The following is an 18,867-nucleotide window of genomic DNA, read 5'->3' as shown; positions in this document are numbered from 1 at the left end:
ACAGACTGGGCTTCAGTTTGCTGCTCTTTGGGGCAAAAAGACTGAGACAAGGCAACAGAGAGAGAGAGATGAAATCAAGGAGGCTTTGAAAAAGCCAGGCAGATGAAACTTCCAAAATGAATGTAGAGTTCAGTTTTACTTTCCCAAACTGACCAAGGGATCTGTAAATCCCATGTTCCAGTTGCCTAAGCAATGCAGTCTGATTCTGAAAAGCCTCTCTTGTGTTGCTGAAAATACCTGCTGGCTGCAGCACTCCAGGAGAGACCATGTTTATGAGGAATCTGAAATCAGTGGGACTCGCTGAGGTGTCGTCATGACACACACAGATGCTGCCTCCAGAATGGCCTGTCTCAGAGTGGTGGAGCTGTGGGGATCGCCCTTTCGAAAAGCAAAGCCTTGGAAGTAGCACCTATTGGGATGTCTGTGCTGCCTCTGGGAGAGACCCACCCAGACTGGCCTTGGCGGGCTGTATATTACTGCGTATATGTTGCAGATTGGTTTGGAGCTCAGTCTCTTAAGCCTGAGCTGCAGTGTCTACACCAGCGGTATGCGTACCCCTGGGGTACGCAGATGTCTTCCAGAGTTGCTACGGAAAAATCACTAGCCAAGACAGTACAAAGTAAAATTTCAAACGATGACTTGCTTATGCTGATCTATATACTGAAATGTATGTACAATATTTATATTCTGATTATTTATTTTATAATTATATGGTAAAAATGAGCAAGTCAGCAATTCACGGTGTGCGGTGACACGTTTGTATTTTTATGTCTGATTTTATAAGCAAGTAGTTTTTAAATGAGGTGTAACTTGGTGTAATTTGCAAGACAAATCAGACTCCTGGAAGGGGCACAGTAGTTTGGAAAGACACTGGTCTACACAGCTGTTTTTAATGGGCTAGCACCTACAGTGGAGCACCATAGGGAGGCACATCTCAAAGAACCATCGTTGATGCACAAGTTGAGTAACTTCTTCTTTTGCTGTTACCTGATCTCACTGGTCGTCTTTCCCCTGAGCAGGGTTCCCAGTTTCCAAACCCGATGTCATCTCCCAGCTGGAACGAGGGGAAGAGCCGTGGGCCCCAGATCTCTGGGGCTCAGAGGAAAGAGAGATCCTGAGAGGCAGCCGCATGGGTGAGGGATGATTAAACCTATTCAGTGCTTGAAGGAAACAGCTGGGATTCCCAACAAAGATCTTGTGAGGTCTCTGGGTTCAGGATGGTACCCAGCAGGTGTCATATCCTCAGGGCAGATACTGTTCATGGCTCCCTACCCATCCTAACTCCTGGCAGTAGTTCCCTCCCGAAACTCCCTTCTCCCTGGGGAGTGTTTGGGTGGAAACTGGATGCAGAATTGATCCCCTCCTCTCGCCCCTTTGGGGAAGAGTTTGGGTAAATTCAGTACCTAGTTTTTTTCCATCTTCAGGTATTGTCTTGGTTTGTTCTCCTCTTTTTCCCTTCCGGTTTCTGAGGTTTATCTTTCTCTGTCCTTGCAGGTGATGGGATGGTGAGAGAGACCGTGGAACAGAATCCTCAGCAGGAAGATGAGCAAGTGGAACCGCATGAGGCATTATTGCAAAGATGCACAGGGAGTGTGTCCAGGAGTTGTGAGCAGGGAAAAAGCTCTCAGGGGCAGCACAGGCCAGAGAAGCAGCAGGGAAACCAGCCAGTGCAGAAGGTTGGCATATCTGTTAACTATCAGGGAACTCTCAAAGGCCTCAAGGAAACCACGGCCCAGCAGAGAATCCTGACGGGAGAGAGAGATAATACAGGCTTTGAGTGCGGGAAAAAGTTCAGGAGGCACTCACACCTTATTCGCCATCAGAGAATCCACACCGGATTAAGATCCTATGGATGCTGTGAGTGCGGGAAAAAGTTCAGGAGGCGCTCACACCTTATTACACATCAGAGGAGCCACACAGGAGAGAAGCCCTATAAATGCTATGAGTGCGGGAAAACCTTCGCTCGGAGCTCAGCCCTTATTCGCCATCAGAGGAGCCACACAGGAGAGAAACCCTATAAATGCTGTGAGTGCGGGAAAACCTTTGCTCGTAGCTCAGACCTTATTACACATCAGAGGAGCCACACAGGAGAGAAACCCTATGAATGCTCTGAGTGCGGGAAAACCTTCACTGAGCGCTCAACCCTTATTCACCATCAGTGGATCCACACTGGAGAGAAACCCTATGAATGCTGTGAGTGTGGGAAAACTTTTACTCGGAGCTCAGGCCTTATTACACATCAGAGGAGCCACACAGGAGAGAAACCTTATGAATGCTGCAAGTGCGGGAAAACCTTCACTGAGCGCTCAACCCTTATTCGCCACCAGAGAATCCACACAGGGGAGAAACCCTATGAATGCTGTGAGTGCGGGAAAACCTTTGCTTGGAGCTCAGACCTAATTACACATCGGAGGAGCCACACAGGGGAAAAACCCTATGAATGCTGTGAGTGCAGAAAAACCTTCACTCGGAGCTCAGGCCTTATTAAACATCAGAGGAGCCACACAGGAGAGAAACCCTATGAATGCTGTGAGTGCGGGAAAACCTTTGCTTGGAACTCAGGCCTTATTACACATCAGAGGAGCCACACAGGGGAGAAACCCTATGAATGCTGTGAGTGCGGGAAAACCTTCGCTCGGAGCTCAGACCTTATTCGCCATCAGAGAATCCACACAGGGGAGAAACCCTTTGAATGCTGTGAGTGTGGGAAAACCTTCGCTCGGAGGTCAGAGCTTATTACACATCAGAGGAGCCACACAGATGAGAAAACCCTATGAATGCTGTGAGTGCGGGAAATTCTTCCATCGCAGCTCTTCTTATTTATCACCAGAGAAGCTGCAAGGGAGATAAACACCATGAAAATCTTGTCTAGGGCTCAGAAAAGATTGTTTTTTCCTTTTCCTAATTCCCTAGTAGCGAACTTTAGGGCAGCATTTGTGACATCTCAGCTCCTTCAGGTGAGTTGTCTGCTTTTCCCTTTTGCAGCTCACCCTTCCTTGGAGTTGAAGCACAGTGTTTTTCATCAACTCCTTTGTCCTGTGTCATGGAAGTGTGCGTCCCTCCAACAGGAATGCCTATCAGTACCAGGTGGGGGAACCAGGAGTGACCTCTACTCGGTACATGGAGGTTAAAGCTACCTGGGTTTTGACTCCACTAGGGTTTTTCATGGAGTTAACTGAATTGAGTTAGTGATCCTGATATAAACACAACTATGTTTTCAATGAAGAAAATAGCCCATATAGCGTCCAAGGTAACGTAGCAAATTTCCTCACCACTGGACACAACCTCCATCGCTTTTCCTAGTCTAACCAAATTTGGAGCATCACTTTTATACTTTTCCTCCCACTGCAAAAGGAGGGGGCTGATTTTTGGGGGGAAGGATAGCTCAGTGGTTTGACCGTTGGCCTGCTAAACCTAGGGTTGTGAGTTCAATCCTTGAGGGGGCCATTTAGGGATCTGGGGCAAGAATTGGGAATTGGTCCTGCTTTGAGCAGGGGGTTGGACTAGATGACCTCCTGAGGTCCCTTCCAACCCTGATATTCTGATTCTATGATTGTTAGTCACCAGGTTCCCCCATTAGGGACTGATTGCCTTGTTCCCAGTTGTTCCTAGGTTGCCCTGGGTTCTGCCGAATAGCAGTTGGGTTTTGTACCATTTTTCTCATAAGAACATAAGAATGGCCAAACTGGGTCAGACCAAAGGTCCATCCAGCCCAGTATCCTGTCTGCTGACAGTGGCCAATGCCAGGTGCCCCAAAGGGAGTGATCCTGACATGTAAGGATCAAGTGATTTCTTGCCTGCCATCCATCTCCACCCTCTGACAAACAGAGGCCAGGGACACCATTCCTTACCTCATAGCCATTAATGGACTTAACCTCCATGAATTTATCTAGTTGTCGTTTAAACCCTGTTATAACCCTCGCCTTCACAACCTCCTCAGGCAAGGAGTTCCACAAGTTGACTGTGCGCTGTGTGAAGAACTACCTTTTATTTTTGTTTTAAACCAGCGGCCCATTAATTTCATTTGGTGGCCCCTAGTTCTTATATTATGGGAACAGGTAAATAATTTTTCCTTATTCACTTTCTCCACACCACTCATGATTTTAAATACCTGTATCATATCCCCCCTTAGTCTCCTCTTTTCCAAGTTTAAAAGTCCTAGTCTCTTTAATCTCTCCTCATGTGGGACCCGTTCCAAACCCCTAATCATTTTAGTTGCCCTTTGCTGAACCTTTTCTAATGCCAGTGTATCTTTTTTGAGATGAGGAGACCACATCTGTACGCAGTATTCTAGTGTGGGTGTACCATGGATGTATATAGGGGCAATAAGATATTTTCTGTCTTATTCTCTATCCCTTTTTAAATAATTCCAATATCCTGATTGCTTTTTTGACTGCTGCTGCACACTGCATGGACATCTTCGGAGAACTACCCACGATGATGCCAAGATCTCTTTCCTGATTAGTTGTAGCTAAATTAGCCCCCATCATATCGAATGTAAAGTTGGGGTTATTTTTTCCAGTGTGCATTACTTTACACTTATCCACATTAAATTTCATTTGCCATTTTGCTGCCTAATCACTTAGTTTTGTGAGATCTTTTTGAAGTTCTTCACAGTCTGCTTTGGTCTTTACTTTCTTGAGCAGTTTGTATTGTATTGTGATGAAGTGGGATAGTTCTTAATGTTTCCTCTGAATATTGTGGGGGTGCCTCAGTTTCCCCTATGCAGTTCTTAAGTATCTACGTGGTGGGATATAGGTGTATGATCATTGCAGAGCCCTAGAGGTGTGTGCAGGGTTGTGTCCCTTTTTCCTGGCAACTGGTGGCCTGGCCCTTACCCCCTGCAAGGTGAGAGCTAAAGGGTTGAAGACAAAGAGATCAGGTGACCTCCTGGCCCGGGAAAGGGACAAAGAGGAGGAGGGGCTGGAGAGAGTTTCAGTTTGGGCAGGCTAGGAACATGGAGTGAAGTGCAGACGGGGTTGTCCGGCTCACTGCCCCCCAAAATGGACCCGGCTGAGGGGTCCTGTTCTCTGTACCTACATGCTCCTGTCATCTAATAAACCTCTGTTTTACTGGCTGGCTGAGAGTCACGTCTGACTGTGAAGTTGGGGTGCAGGACCCTCTGGCTTCCCCAGGACCCTGCCTGGGCGGACTCACTGTGGGAAGCGCACGGAGAGGCAGAGGATGCTGAATGCTCCGAGGTCAGACCCAGGAAGGTGGAAGCCATGTGAGCTTCTTGCCCTGCAGACAGGCTGCTCGCAGAGAGGAGACTTCACCCAAGTCCTGACTGGCTTCGTAGGGAGCAGTTCCAGAGCATCGCCCCTGGACTCCGTGACAAGTATCCTCTGCAAACTTTGCCACCTCACCGGTTACTCCTTGCTCCAGATCATTTAAGAATAAGTTGAATAGGATTGGTCCTAGGACTGACCCTTGGGGAACACCACTAGTTACCCCTCTCCATTCTGAAAATTTACCATTTATTCCTATCCTTTGTTCCCTGTCTTTTAACCAGTTCTCAACCTATGAAAGGATCTTCCCTCTTATCCCATGACAGCTTAATTTACGTAAGAGCCTTTGGTGAGAAACCTTATCAAAGGCTTTCTGGAAATCTAAGTACACTATGTCCACTGGATCCCCCTTGTCTATATGTTTGTTGAGCTTTCAAAGAACTCTAATAGATTAGTACAGGGGTGGCCAACCTGTGGCTCCGGAGCCACATGCAGCTCTTCAGAAGTTAATATGCGGCTCCTTGTATAGGCACCGACTCTGGGGCTGGAGCTACAGGCGCCAACTTTCCAATGTGCCCCCACTCCACCCCTACCCATGAGCCTGCTATGCCCTCGCTCCTCTCTGTCCCCCTCCAAGCCTCCTGCATGCCACAAAACAGCTGATCGGGAGGGATGGGGAGGCGCTGATGGGCAGGGTAGCCGGTGGGCGGGAGGCACTGGGAACAGGCGGGAGCTGATGGGGGGGCTGCTGACATATTACTGTGGGTCTTTGGCAATGTACATTAGTAAATTCAGTCTTCCCCTCAGGCTCAGGTTGACCCCTTCAAAGAACTCTAGTAGATTAGTTTCAGAGTAGCAGCCGTGTTAGTCTGTATTCGCAAAAAGAAAAGGAGTACTTGTGGCACCTTAGAGACTCACAAATTTATTTGAGCATAAGCTTTCGTGATTTCCCTTTACAGAAACCATGTTGACTTTTGCCCAACAATTTATGTCCTTCTATGTGTCTTACAATTTTATTCTTTTCTATTGTTTCAACTAATTTGCCCGGTACTGACATTAGACTTACTGGTCTGTAATTGCAAGGATCACTGTAGGGCCCTGGTTAAATATTGGCGTTATATTAGCTATGTTCTCAATGTAAATATATTCTCCATGTAAATGTAACAGAGAAGGAGCAGGGACAGAGGGTGTCACGACGTGGGGATTTTCCCTTGTTATGTTGTATGTGAGTCTTACTGTTGAGCCTGTGTGAGTTTTACTGTTTTGCATGAATACGGCATGTGCCTCAGTTTCCCTGTGTGCTGCACCAATACCTCGGTGGTGGGAATAGAGGTGTGTGACTTTGCTGAGACCTCTGGGGAGGTGAGGCTGCTCCAGCTGCCTGCACCTGTGCTATGACCAGTGTGTGACATTGCAGTCCGTAGGCTTTATGGAAATATGCTTATTAATATGACAACTGGAATATGCTTTACGCTAAATACCCCTTGTATGGTATCATTAGAAAGCTTGTAATCTACAAAGTGTGTTCATCCTATTTGTTTGCATGTATTATTTCTATATCTGGAGCTAGGAGAATAAGCTATAAAATTGTATCACTGATGTAAACATATGAAGTAGAGGCCATTAAGGGTGTTCCAGAAACAATCAGTTGTAAATGGCCTTAGTTACTTGAAAGCCTTCCTGTGTACGTGTGGGCCAGCCCATGGGGAATGGAGACTAGGGGTCTTACAGTGACATGTGATGTGACCATGTCACCTGGTACTGAAATCCTTCTTAAATCTGGTACTTTTCCATTTAGAAGGAGGGGTGGGGACCCAGACAGACAAAAGATTCCCACCTTGTGCCAAAGCTATAGAAGGGGGTGGAGCAGGACAAAGAGGCCAGTCATGAGAAATCCCCTGCTTACCACCTGAGATGTCTGCTGGAACTAACACTACCTGTGGAAAGGTTTCAGAGTAGCAGCCGTGTTAGTCTGTATCCGTAAAAAGAAAAGGAGTACTTGTGGCACCTTAGAGACTAACAAATTTATTGGAGCATAAGCTTTCGTGAGCTACAGCTCACTTCATTGGGGGGAGAATCTCCCCACTATATTTTCCACTGTATGCATCCGATGAAGTGAGCTGTAGCTCACGAAAGCTTATGCTCAAATAAATTGGTTAGTCTCTTAGGTGCCACAGGTCCTCCTTTTCTTTTTACATGGGGAAAGGATTGGGCCCAGATGAGGAAGGAGTCTAATCTGTGAAAGAAGCTTATTGGAACATTTCTGAGGGGGGGAGATTACCTATCATCAGTTTCTTAGGCCAGGCCTACACTAAGGGGGGGATCGACCTAAGAATACGGGAATAGCATAGCTGAAGTTGACGTAATTAGGTTGACTTACCTCGGCGTCTTCACGGTGGCGAGTCGACTGCTGTCGCTCCCCCGTCTACTGTGCTTGTGCCTCTTGCGGCGGTGAAGTACCAGAGTCGACGGGAGAACGCTTGGGGTTCGATTTATCATGTCTAGACTAGACGTGATAGATCGACCCCCGATCGATGGATCGCTACCTGCCCTTAATGTATTAGGCTTAGACTTGCGTGTTTTTCTTTATTTTGCTGGGTGACTTACTTTGTTGTGTCCGTTATTACTTGAAACCACTTCAATCCTACTTTTTATACTTAATAACATCACTTGTTTTTGTTTTCTCATAGAGCTGGAAGGGACCTTGAAAGGTCATCGAGTCCCATCCCCTGCCTTCACTAGCAGGACCAGGTACTGTCCCAGACAGATTTTTTGCCCCAGATCCCTAACTGGCCCCCTCAAGGATTGAACTCCCAACCCTGGGTTTACTAGGCTAATGCTCAAACCACTGAGCTATCCCTCCCCCCTGTTTTCACTTAAAACCTGCAGCTCTGGGGGCGTGGTTCAGACCCTGGGTCTGTGTTGCAGCAGGCTAGCGTGTCTGGCTCAACAAGACAGGGTTCTGGAAGTCCCAAGCTAGCAGGGAAAACAGGCTCTGAGGTAATTTCAGCACATCAGGTGACAGTCCCAAGGGGGCATCTGTGACTGAACGACTCCGCAAGATGGACTTGGCCGAAAGTCACTGATTTCTGTGTTAACAAGTTCTGTTCTACGCCTTTTTCCTGTCGAATAATAAACCTTCTGTTTTACCCGCTGTCTGAGAGTCACTGCGGAGCTGGGGTGCAAGGCCCTCTGGCTTCCCCAGAAGCCCCGTCCGGGCGGACTCGTTGCGGGAAGCACACGGTGTGGACGGGGATGCTGAATACTTCAAGGTCAGAGCCAGGAAGGTCGAAGTTGTGTCAGCTTCTTGCCCTGGTGACAATGGGCTGAGAGAGAGGAGACATGCTCCCCCAGAGTCCTGACTGGCTTCATATGGAGTAGTTTCAGAGCATCGCCTGGTGACTCTGACTTGAGGAGAGGGGAGAGAGTGTGTGTTTTCAACCTCTGTGACACCTGAAGTGGTGAGTCGGAGGGATTCCCACCTTCCGAATTACCCCAGCAGTGTTTACTCTTTTTTGAGCCATGTAGAATTGATCTACACTTTCTACAGTTCCACCGCTCAATGTGTCCTATGATTCAAGGTTCTCAGCCCTCTGTTTGTGGATCACAATTTGTTTTCTTTGCTCCTAAAACAGTAAATTAGGGCCTGAGATGAAAGTATCACAGACCTGGATGGGGAATTTGAATAGATCTGAAATACAGTGAGATCATTTGGAGTTTAAATCCCAGTTTCCACCTGTTGGCAAAGCCTGTTATAGGACTTTTCCTACTGAGATGAGATTGTTTGCAGATGGGGAGGCTGGCTGGTTTGTTTGTTTTTTTGTTTTTTTTCCATTATGACAATACTAAACTTTTGTAAATAATATGACTCAAAACTAATGAGTGAAGGAGGTTTGAATGGCTCAGAGGAGAATGCAATGGGAGAATCTCTTGTCCTGATTGAGTCGTACAACCAATAAAACTAACCTGCTTGCTTACATAGATGTATTTTTTTCGTATACGTTTAAATATTTGGTTTATTGTAATAGGTTTAGAGATTTAATATTAAAGTAAGCTTGGCTGTAATGCAAGAGACCTAAAGGCCATATCCTGTATGTTAAGCTAAGGAAAGTTAACACATCTATATTAAGACCATTTACCCAGAAAAGTAAAGTTAACCTATATCTTGTTACCTAAATAAATAAATATTCACACATATGTCTATAACCTTCTATCTAGACCAACAGATAATGAAGAATGGCATAGGGTTTTTTAATGTGGTATCCACAGACTTAACAGGAACATCACAAGGAAACTTAACGTACATCTATACATGTCATCAATACGCCAATTGTGGGTGAGGAATAAAATTTGGGCATAGGAGGAAGGATTTCCGGTACTTGTGCCCTATAAAAGAGGTGACCCACCTCGCTAGAGCACTTCACTCCTCCCCACCCACTCAACATGCTATAAAAACTCCAGGGCCCAGCTGGGGTAGGGGGGCAGCTCTGGGGTTCTGCCCTGAGGAGTGGGGAGCAGTGGGGCTCCGGGCTTTTGCCCCGCAGGAGGCGCGGGGGCTCTGTCCTTCAGCTGCGGGGTCCTGCAGACGCCCTGAAACCAGCTCATAGACCTCTGGGGGTCACGCTGCCCTACATGCTGTTGCAGTAATGTTTGTACAAGGTGTGACGCTGGCAGAGCAGCTTATGTCAGAGTGTATTCAGGCCAATTGATGTGTGTATTAGTATAGATCAAAGCGGTTGTTAAATGTTCAAATGTATTGGGTGTTTAAACCTCCTGAAAACTAGTGGAATGTTGTTTGCACTGTTTTCACTTATCTGTATCCTGTTACAATGTAATAGCAAAGAGTTGCATTGTGTAGAACCCTGTAACTAAATAATCCATCAAATGAGAATGAAGGTTTGTGGAATGCAAATGAAGAAAAGTTTAATTTCAAAACAAGTGGTGATAAGAAGCAGGAAGGATTCCTGGGGGGGGGGGGGGGGGGGGGGCAGGAGGGTGTGGTTTGCACTGTTGTTGCACAGGGTGGGACTGGGGAACTGGGCTTTGCCTTAAAGCGGTGTCAGGCTTAGAGGGACTGGGTTCAGAGCTGGAGATTAGGGTTGGGGTGAGGATTGGGCTACAGTTTCGGTTCAGGAGTTTAGAGTTGGGGAGCAGGTTATAGGGTAAGGGTTCCAGTTGGGTTCCGGGTAGGGGGTGGGGTTTCGATTTTGCGGGGAGGGTTTGGCCAGCAGCAGCAGCAGCATAGAAGTGCGGGTGGCAATAGGGTGCCAGCCAATAGTGATAAGTCGGGGGTCTTTTAGGTCGTTTTAGTGTCAGTAGCACCGTAGGGAGGGGGTAGGATCATGTTTACGACAAGGGGCTAAACTGTTGGGGAAGGGGGTGGCAAGTTGACCCATCCCATTTTGCACTTACCACACGGATATGCACAATACGTCACACGTGTGGACGCGCACACATCACACACGATGACAGAAAATGACACACGACACCTCACATGGCACACAACACGACACGGAAAGCATCACACAAAACATCACACACATGACACCAACACACTCAACACAACACGACCCACACAAACTCAACACGACACAGCACGTCGCATGTCACACACAGCACGTCGCACAGTTTGTTGCATGTATCACTTCACGCACAACACGTCGCACTACACACATGCACACGCACAACACGTGCGCACGTGCAGAACACGACACATGACACAACGGCGCACAACATGACACAAAACGGCACACATGACACTGACACGACACTGACACATCGCACGTGGCACGCATGTACGTCACACACACAGCACGTCGCACAGCACGTCGCACGTTGCATGTCACACGCACAACACGTAGCACACAGCATGTCGAGTGTTGCTCGCTCATCACACGTCGCAGGTTGTAGACTGCACGTCGTATATCGCACAACACTTTGCACGTCACACACAGCCTGTCGCACGTTGTACACAGCACGTCACATGTGCACACAACACGTTGCGCGTCGCAGGCACGTTGCACGTCGCACATAAACAGCACGGCACACGCACGTCACACACGCACAACACGTCGAACATGCACACAATATGACACACGACCCGTCACACACACACACAACACGACACACAAAGTGGCACCCAGCACGACACACAAAAATTACAGACGACACCGACACACCATTCACACACTCAACACAACACACAACATGTCACATAAACCAATACGTCACATACACCAAGACATCTCACACCGACACAAACACGACACACCTGACACCGACACACGACGCACCTGACACCAACACACAGGACACCGAGACACACATGACTCACACACCACACATGACCCACACGACACACCACACGACACACACGACACACCACACGACACACGACACACACGACACACGACACATGACACGACACACCACACGACACACACGCACGAAACAAACACATGATTTGAGCACGACCTGAATTGGCCACCCACTGTCACTGTTGGTCCATGAGGGAAATGATTTGTGCACTACCTGAATTAGCCACAAAATGTCACCATTGCTCCGTGAGGGAAATGCTTTCTGCATTACTCCAAGTGGGCACCCAGTGTCACTGTTGCTCCATGAGGGAAATTGTTCGTGCATTACCCTGACTGGCCACCGAGTGTCACTGTTGCTCCGTTAGGGAAATTGTTCGTGCTTTACCTAGAGTGGCCACCCAGTGTCACTGTTGCTCTGTGAGGGGAATGCTTTGTGCATTACCCTGACTGGCCACCCAGTGTCACTGTTGCTTCGTGAGGGAAATTTTTGTGCATTACCCTGAGTGGCCACGGAGTGTCACTGTTGTTCCGTGACAGAAATGCTTTGTGCATTACCCTGACTGGCCACCGAGTGTCACTGTTGCTCCGTGAGGGAAATAGTGTGTGCATTACCCTGACTGGCCACCCAGTGTCACTGTTGCTCCGTGATGGAAATTGTTTGTGCATGTCCCTCACTGGCCACCGAGTGTCACTGTTGCTCCGTGAGGGAAATGATTTGTGCATTACCTGAATTGGCCACCGAGAGTCACTGTTGCTCCGTGAGGGAAATGGTTTGTGCATTAGCCTGACTGGCCACCCGGTGTCACTGTTGCTCCGTGAGGGAAATTGTTGGTGCATTACCCTGAGTGGCCACCCAGTGTCACTGTTGCTCCGTGCCGGGAATGCTTTGTGTATTACCCTGACTGGCCACCCAGTGTCACTGTTGCTCCGTGAGGGAAATTGTGCATTACCCTGACACATACACGACACATGACACACACGACACATACACGACACATGACACACACGACACCAACACATACACGCCACGCGACACCGACACCAACACACACACGACACCAACACACACGAGACATGCGACACGCACACCAACACACACACGACACGCACACCGACACGCACACCAACACACACGCGACACCAACACATGCGACACGCGACACACGCGACACCAACACACACGCGACACACGCGACACCCACACCAACACACACGCGACACCCACACCAACGCGACACGGGACACGCGACACCCACACCAACACACACATCACACGCAGGACACCGACACGCACACGACACGCAGGACACCGACACGCACACGACACGCAGGACACCGACACGCACGACACCGACACAGGACACCGACACAGGACACAGGACACGCAGGACACCGACACACCAAACCGACACGCACACAGGACACCGACACACACGCAGGACACGCAGGACACCGACACGCAGGACACCGACACGCACGCAGGACACGCAGGATACCGACACGCAGGACACCGACACAGGACACGCAGGACACCGACACGCACACAGGACACGCAGGACACCGACAGGCAGGACACCGACACGCACACAGGACACGCAGGACACCGACAGGCAGGACACCGACACGCAGGATACCGACACGCACGCACGACACACGCACGCAGGACACCGACGCACGCAGGACACCGACACGCAGGACACCGACACACGCACGCAGGGCACGCACGACACCGACACGCACGCAGGGCACGCACGACACCGACACGCAGGACACCGACACGCACGCAGGACACGCACGACACCGACACGCAGGACACCGACACACGCACGCAGGACACGCAGGATACCGACACGCAGGATACCGACACGCACGCACGACACCGACACGCACACAGGACATGCAGGACACGAACGACACCAGCACGCAGGACACGCACGACACCAGCACGCAGGACACGCACGACACCGACACGCAGGCAGGACACGCAGGCAGGACACGCACGACACCAGCACGCAGGACACCGACACACGCACACGGGACACGCACGACACCGACACACGCACGCACACAGGACACGCAGGACACCGACACGCGCACGCAGGACACCGACACGCACACAGGACACCGACACGCACACAGGACACGCGCGACACCGACACACGCACGCACACAGGACACGCGCGACACCGACACACGCACGCACACAGGACACGCGCGACACCGACACACGCACGCACACAGGACACGCGCGACACCGACACCGGCACCTGACACACGACACGCGCGACACCGACACCGGCACCTGACACACGACACGCGCGACACCGACACCGACACGCACGACACCGACACGCACACGACACACAGGACACGTGACAGAGGACACCGACACGCGCACGACACGTGACGCATGTGACACCGGCACGTAACACGCAACACGCTACACACGCGACATGCAACACACACGTGACACGCTTCACACGACACCGACACACGCCCCGCACACGGCACACACACGACACGCCCCGCACACGGCACACACACGGCACACGCCCCGCACACACTACACGACATACACGACACACCACACAGATGACACACGCGCGGCATACCCCACACGACACACACGCCGCACACGACACACACGCCGCACACGCTACACGCACACGCCGCACACACGGCACACATGACACAAAACGCGCACACGGCACACATTCCGCACGGCAGACGACACGCGTCACACACGCGACACACGCGTCACACACGACACACGCCGTAGACGACACACGCCTCACACACGACACACGCCGCAGACGACACACGCCGCACACACGCGACACACGCGTCACACACGACTCACGCCGCAGACGACACACGCCGCACACACACGACACACGCGTCACACACGACTCACCCCGCAGACGACACACGCCGCACACACGCGTCACACACGACACGCGTCACACACGACACACGCCGCACACACGCGACACACGCCGCACACACGCGTCACACACACGACACGCGCCGCAGACGACACGCCGCACACACGCGACACACACGACACGCCGCAGACGACACACGCCGCACACACGCGACACGCGTCACACACGACACGCCGCAGACGACACACGCCGCACACACGCGACACGCGTCACACACGACACGCCGCAGACGACACACGCCGCACACACGCGACACGCGTCACACACGACACGCCGCAGACGACACACGCCGCACACACGCGACACGCGTCACACACGACACGCCGCAGACGACACACGCCGCACACACGCGACACGCGTCACACACGACACGCCGCAGACGACACACGCCGCACACACGCGACACGCCGCAGACGACACACGCCGCACACACACGACACACGCCGCAGACGACACACGCCGCACACACACGACACACGCGTCACACACGACACACGCCGCACACACACGACACACGCCGCACACACGACACACGGCGCAGACGACACACGCCGCACACACGCCACACACACGCCACACGGCGCAGACGACACACGCCGCACACACGCGTCACAGACGACACACGCCGCACACACGCCACACGCCGCACACACGCGACACACGCGTCACACACGACACGCCGCAGACGACACACGCCGCACACACGCGACACACGCCTCACACGCGACTCACGCCGCACACACACGCCGCACTCACGCCGCGCACACGCCGCACTCACGACGCACTCACGACGCACTCACGACGCACACACCCTGCGCACACGACGCACTCACGACGCACACGCACGACACACACATCCTGCACACGCACGACACACACACCCTGCACACGCACGACACACGACACACGACGCACATGCACGACACACACACACGACGCACACACCCTGCACACGCACGACACACGACGCACATGCACGACACACACACACGACGCACACGCACGACACACGACGCACATGCACGACACACACACACGACGCACACACCCTGCACACGCACGACACACGACGCACATGCACGACGCACACACCCTGCACACGCACGACACACGACGCACATGCACGACACACACACGACGCACACACCCTGCACACGCACGACACACGACGCACATGCACGACACACACACACGACGCACACACCCTGCACACGCGCGACACACGACGCACACGCACGACACACACACACGACGCACACACCCTGCACACGCGCGCCACACGACGCACACGCACGACACACACACACGACGCACACACCCTGCACACGCGCGCCACACGACGCACACGCACGACACACACACACGACGCACACACCCTGCACACGCGCGCCACACGACGCACACGCACGACGCACACACACGACGCACACACCCTGCACACGCGCGCCACACGACGCACACGCACGACACACACACACGACGCACACACCCTGCACACGCGCGCCACACGACGCACACGCACGACGCACACACCCTGCACACGCGCGCCACACGACGCACATGCACGACGCACACGCACGACGCACACACCCTGCACACGTGCGCCACACGACGCACATGCACGACGCACACGCACGACGCACACACCGTGCACACGCGCGCCACACGACGCACATGTACGACACACACCCACGACGCACACACCCTGCACACGCGCGCGCCACACGACGCACATGCACGACACACACACACGACGCATACACCCTGCACACGCGCGCCACACGACGCACATGCACGACACACACACACGCCGCACACACCCTGCACACGCGCGCCACACGACGCACATGCACGACACACACACACGCCGCACACACCCTGCACACGCGCGCCACACGACGCACATGCACGACACACACACGCCGCACACACCCTGCACACGCGCGCCACACGATGCACATGCACGACACACACACGCCGCACACACCCTGCACACGCGCGCCACACGACGCACATGCACGACACACACACACGCCGCACACACCCTGCACACGCGCGCCACACGACGCACATGCACGACACACACACACGCCGCACACACCCTGCACACAAATGACGCCGCGCGCCACACGACGCACATGCACGACACACACACACGCCGCACACACGCCGCACACAAATGACGCCGCGCGCCACCCACACACACGACGCACACACCCTGCACACGCACGACACACGACGCACATGCACGACACACACACACGCCGCACACACCCTGCACACGCACGACACACGACGCACATGCACGACACACACACACGCCGCACACACCCTGCACACGCGCGCCACACGACGCACATGCACGACACACACACACGCCCCACACACGCCGTACACGCCGCACACAAATGACACGCCGCACGCCACCCACACACAACGCACACACCCTGCACACGCACGACACACGACGCACACACACGACGCACACACACGACGCACACACTCTGCACACGCACGACACACGCCGCACACACACGACGCACGCACTCTGCACACGCACGACACGCCGCACACACTCTGCACATACACGACACGACACGCCGCGCACACACGACGCACACACCCTGCACACAGACGGCACACGCTGCGCACACGCCACACGCGCACACACGCCGCGCACACACACCACGCACAAATGACACACGCCACATGCCACACACGCACGCCGCGCACACACACGACGCACACACCCTGCACATGCACGACGCACGATGCACACACACGACGCACACACCCTGCACACGCACGATGCACATACCTGCACACGCACGACACACGATGCACACACACGATGCACGCACGACACACGCCGCACACGCACGACACGCCGCACACACACGACGCACACACCCTGCACACGCACGACACGCCGCACACACACGACGCACACACTCTGCACACGCACGACACGCCGCACACACACGACGCACACACCCTGCACACAGACGGCACACGCCGCACGCCGCGCACACGCCACACGCCACACACGCACACACACGCCGTGCACACACACCACGCACAAATGACACACGCCGCACGCCACGCACGCACGCCGCACGCCACGCACATACGCCACACGCCGCATGCCACACACACGCTGCACGCTGCATACACACGACACGCCGCGCACACACACGACACACGACACACATACGACCCCGACATATGACCCCAACACCGACACCAGACACACACCCTACACACGACACACTCAACACCGACAGATGATTCATGACATACACGACACACACGACACCGACACACATGACGCACGACACCGACACTGACAGATGACTCATGACATACACATGACGCACGACACCGACACCGACAGATGACTCATGACATACACATGACGCACGACACCGACACCGACACACGACACAGACACATGATTGATGACACGCACAACACACACACGACACATGACTCACACGACACCCAAACGACACACAGACGACACCCAAACGACACACGACACCGACACATGACACACACACGACACCCAAACGACACACGACACCGACACATGACACACACACGACACCGACACACGACACAGACACGTCACATGACACACGACACAGACACCGACAGAGACACGACCCACACGACACCGAGACACGACCCACACGACACCGAGACACGACCCCGACACATACACGACCCATACGACAAACGACACACACCACTCTGACAGATGACACAGGACACACACGACAAACGACACACAACACACACCACTCCGACAGATGACACAGGACACACATGACAAACGACACACAACACACACCACTCCGACAGATGACACAGGACACACATGACAAACGACACACAACACACACCACTCCGACAGATGACACAAGACAAACACGACAAACGACACACACATGACACCGACAGATGACACACGACACACACACGACAAACGCCACACGACACACACACGATACCGACGCTGACACACAACACCCACACGACAGAGACACGACACGCGACACACGTCACACGACACAAACACACGACACATGACACACGACACAGACGTCACATGACACACAACACACACGCCACCGCCACACGCCACTGACACCGACACAGGTAACCGACACACACACGACCCACACGACACCGACACACACACCCACACACGGCACGTGGCACACGACACACAGGACACTGACACACCACACGACATCGACACACATGACCCACACGACCCACGACACATACACGACACACGACCCACACGACACCGGCACACAACAACAACACATACACGACCCACGTGACACACACACACACACGACACTGACA

General features: G+C 53.0%; 1 protein-coding gene across 3 annotated transcripts in view; it reads left to right on the top strand.

Moving 5' to 3' along the window:
- LOC102944985 (zinc finger protein 436-like) overlaps positions 1-18,867 on the top strand; it is a 112,961-nt gene that overhangs the window by 20,038 nt on the left and 74,056 nt on the right. The window contains exons 5-7 of one of the 3 annotated variants that reach the window (XR_006286931.1): positions 1,020-1,133; positions 1,495-2,957; positions 7,919-7,979. Coding sequence is in view for 1 of the 3 variants with exons in the window: in XM_043533777.1 (XP_043389712.1) it covers positions 1,020-1,133; positions 1,495-2,777 (1,397 nt within the window). In the remaining 2 variants the exon portion in view is untranslated. Of the gene's footprint in view, positions 1-1,019; positions 1,134-1,494; positions 4,938-7,918; positions 9,426-18,867 lie in introns of those variants that run through there. The other 2 variants (XR_006286930.1, XM_043533777.1) reach the window with 2 other exon arrangements.

The sequence above is a fragment of the Chelonia mydas genome, chromosome 21 (genome assembly GCF_015237465.2).
Source record: "Chelonia mydas isolate rCheMyd1 chromosome 21, rCheMyd1.pri.v2, whole genome shotgun sequence".
Classification (NCBI taxonomy): Eukaryota; Metazoa; Chordata; order Testudines; family Cheloniidae; genus Chelonia; species Chelonia mydas.
This window is presented reverse-complemented; position numbering and strand designations above follow the sequence as displayed.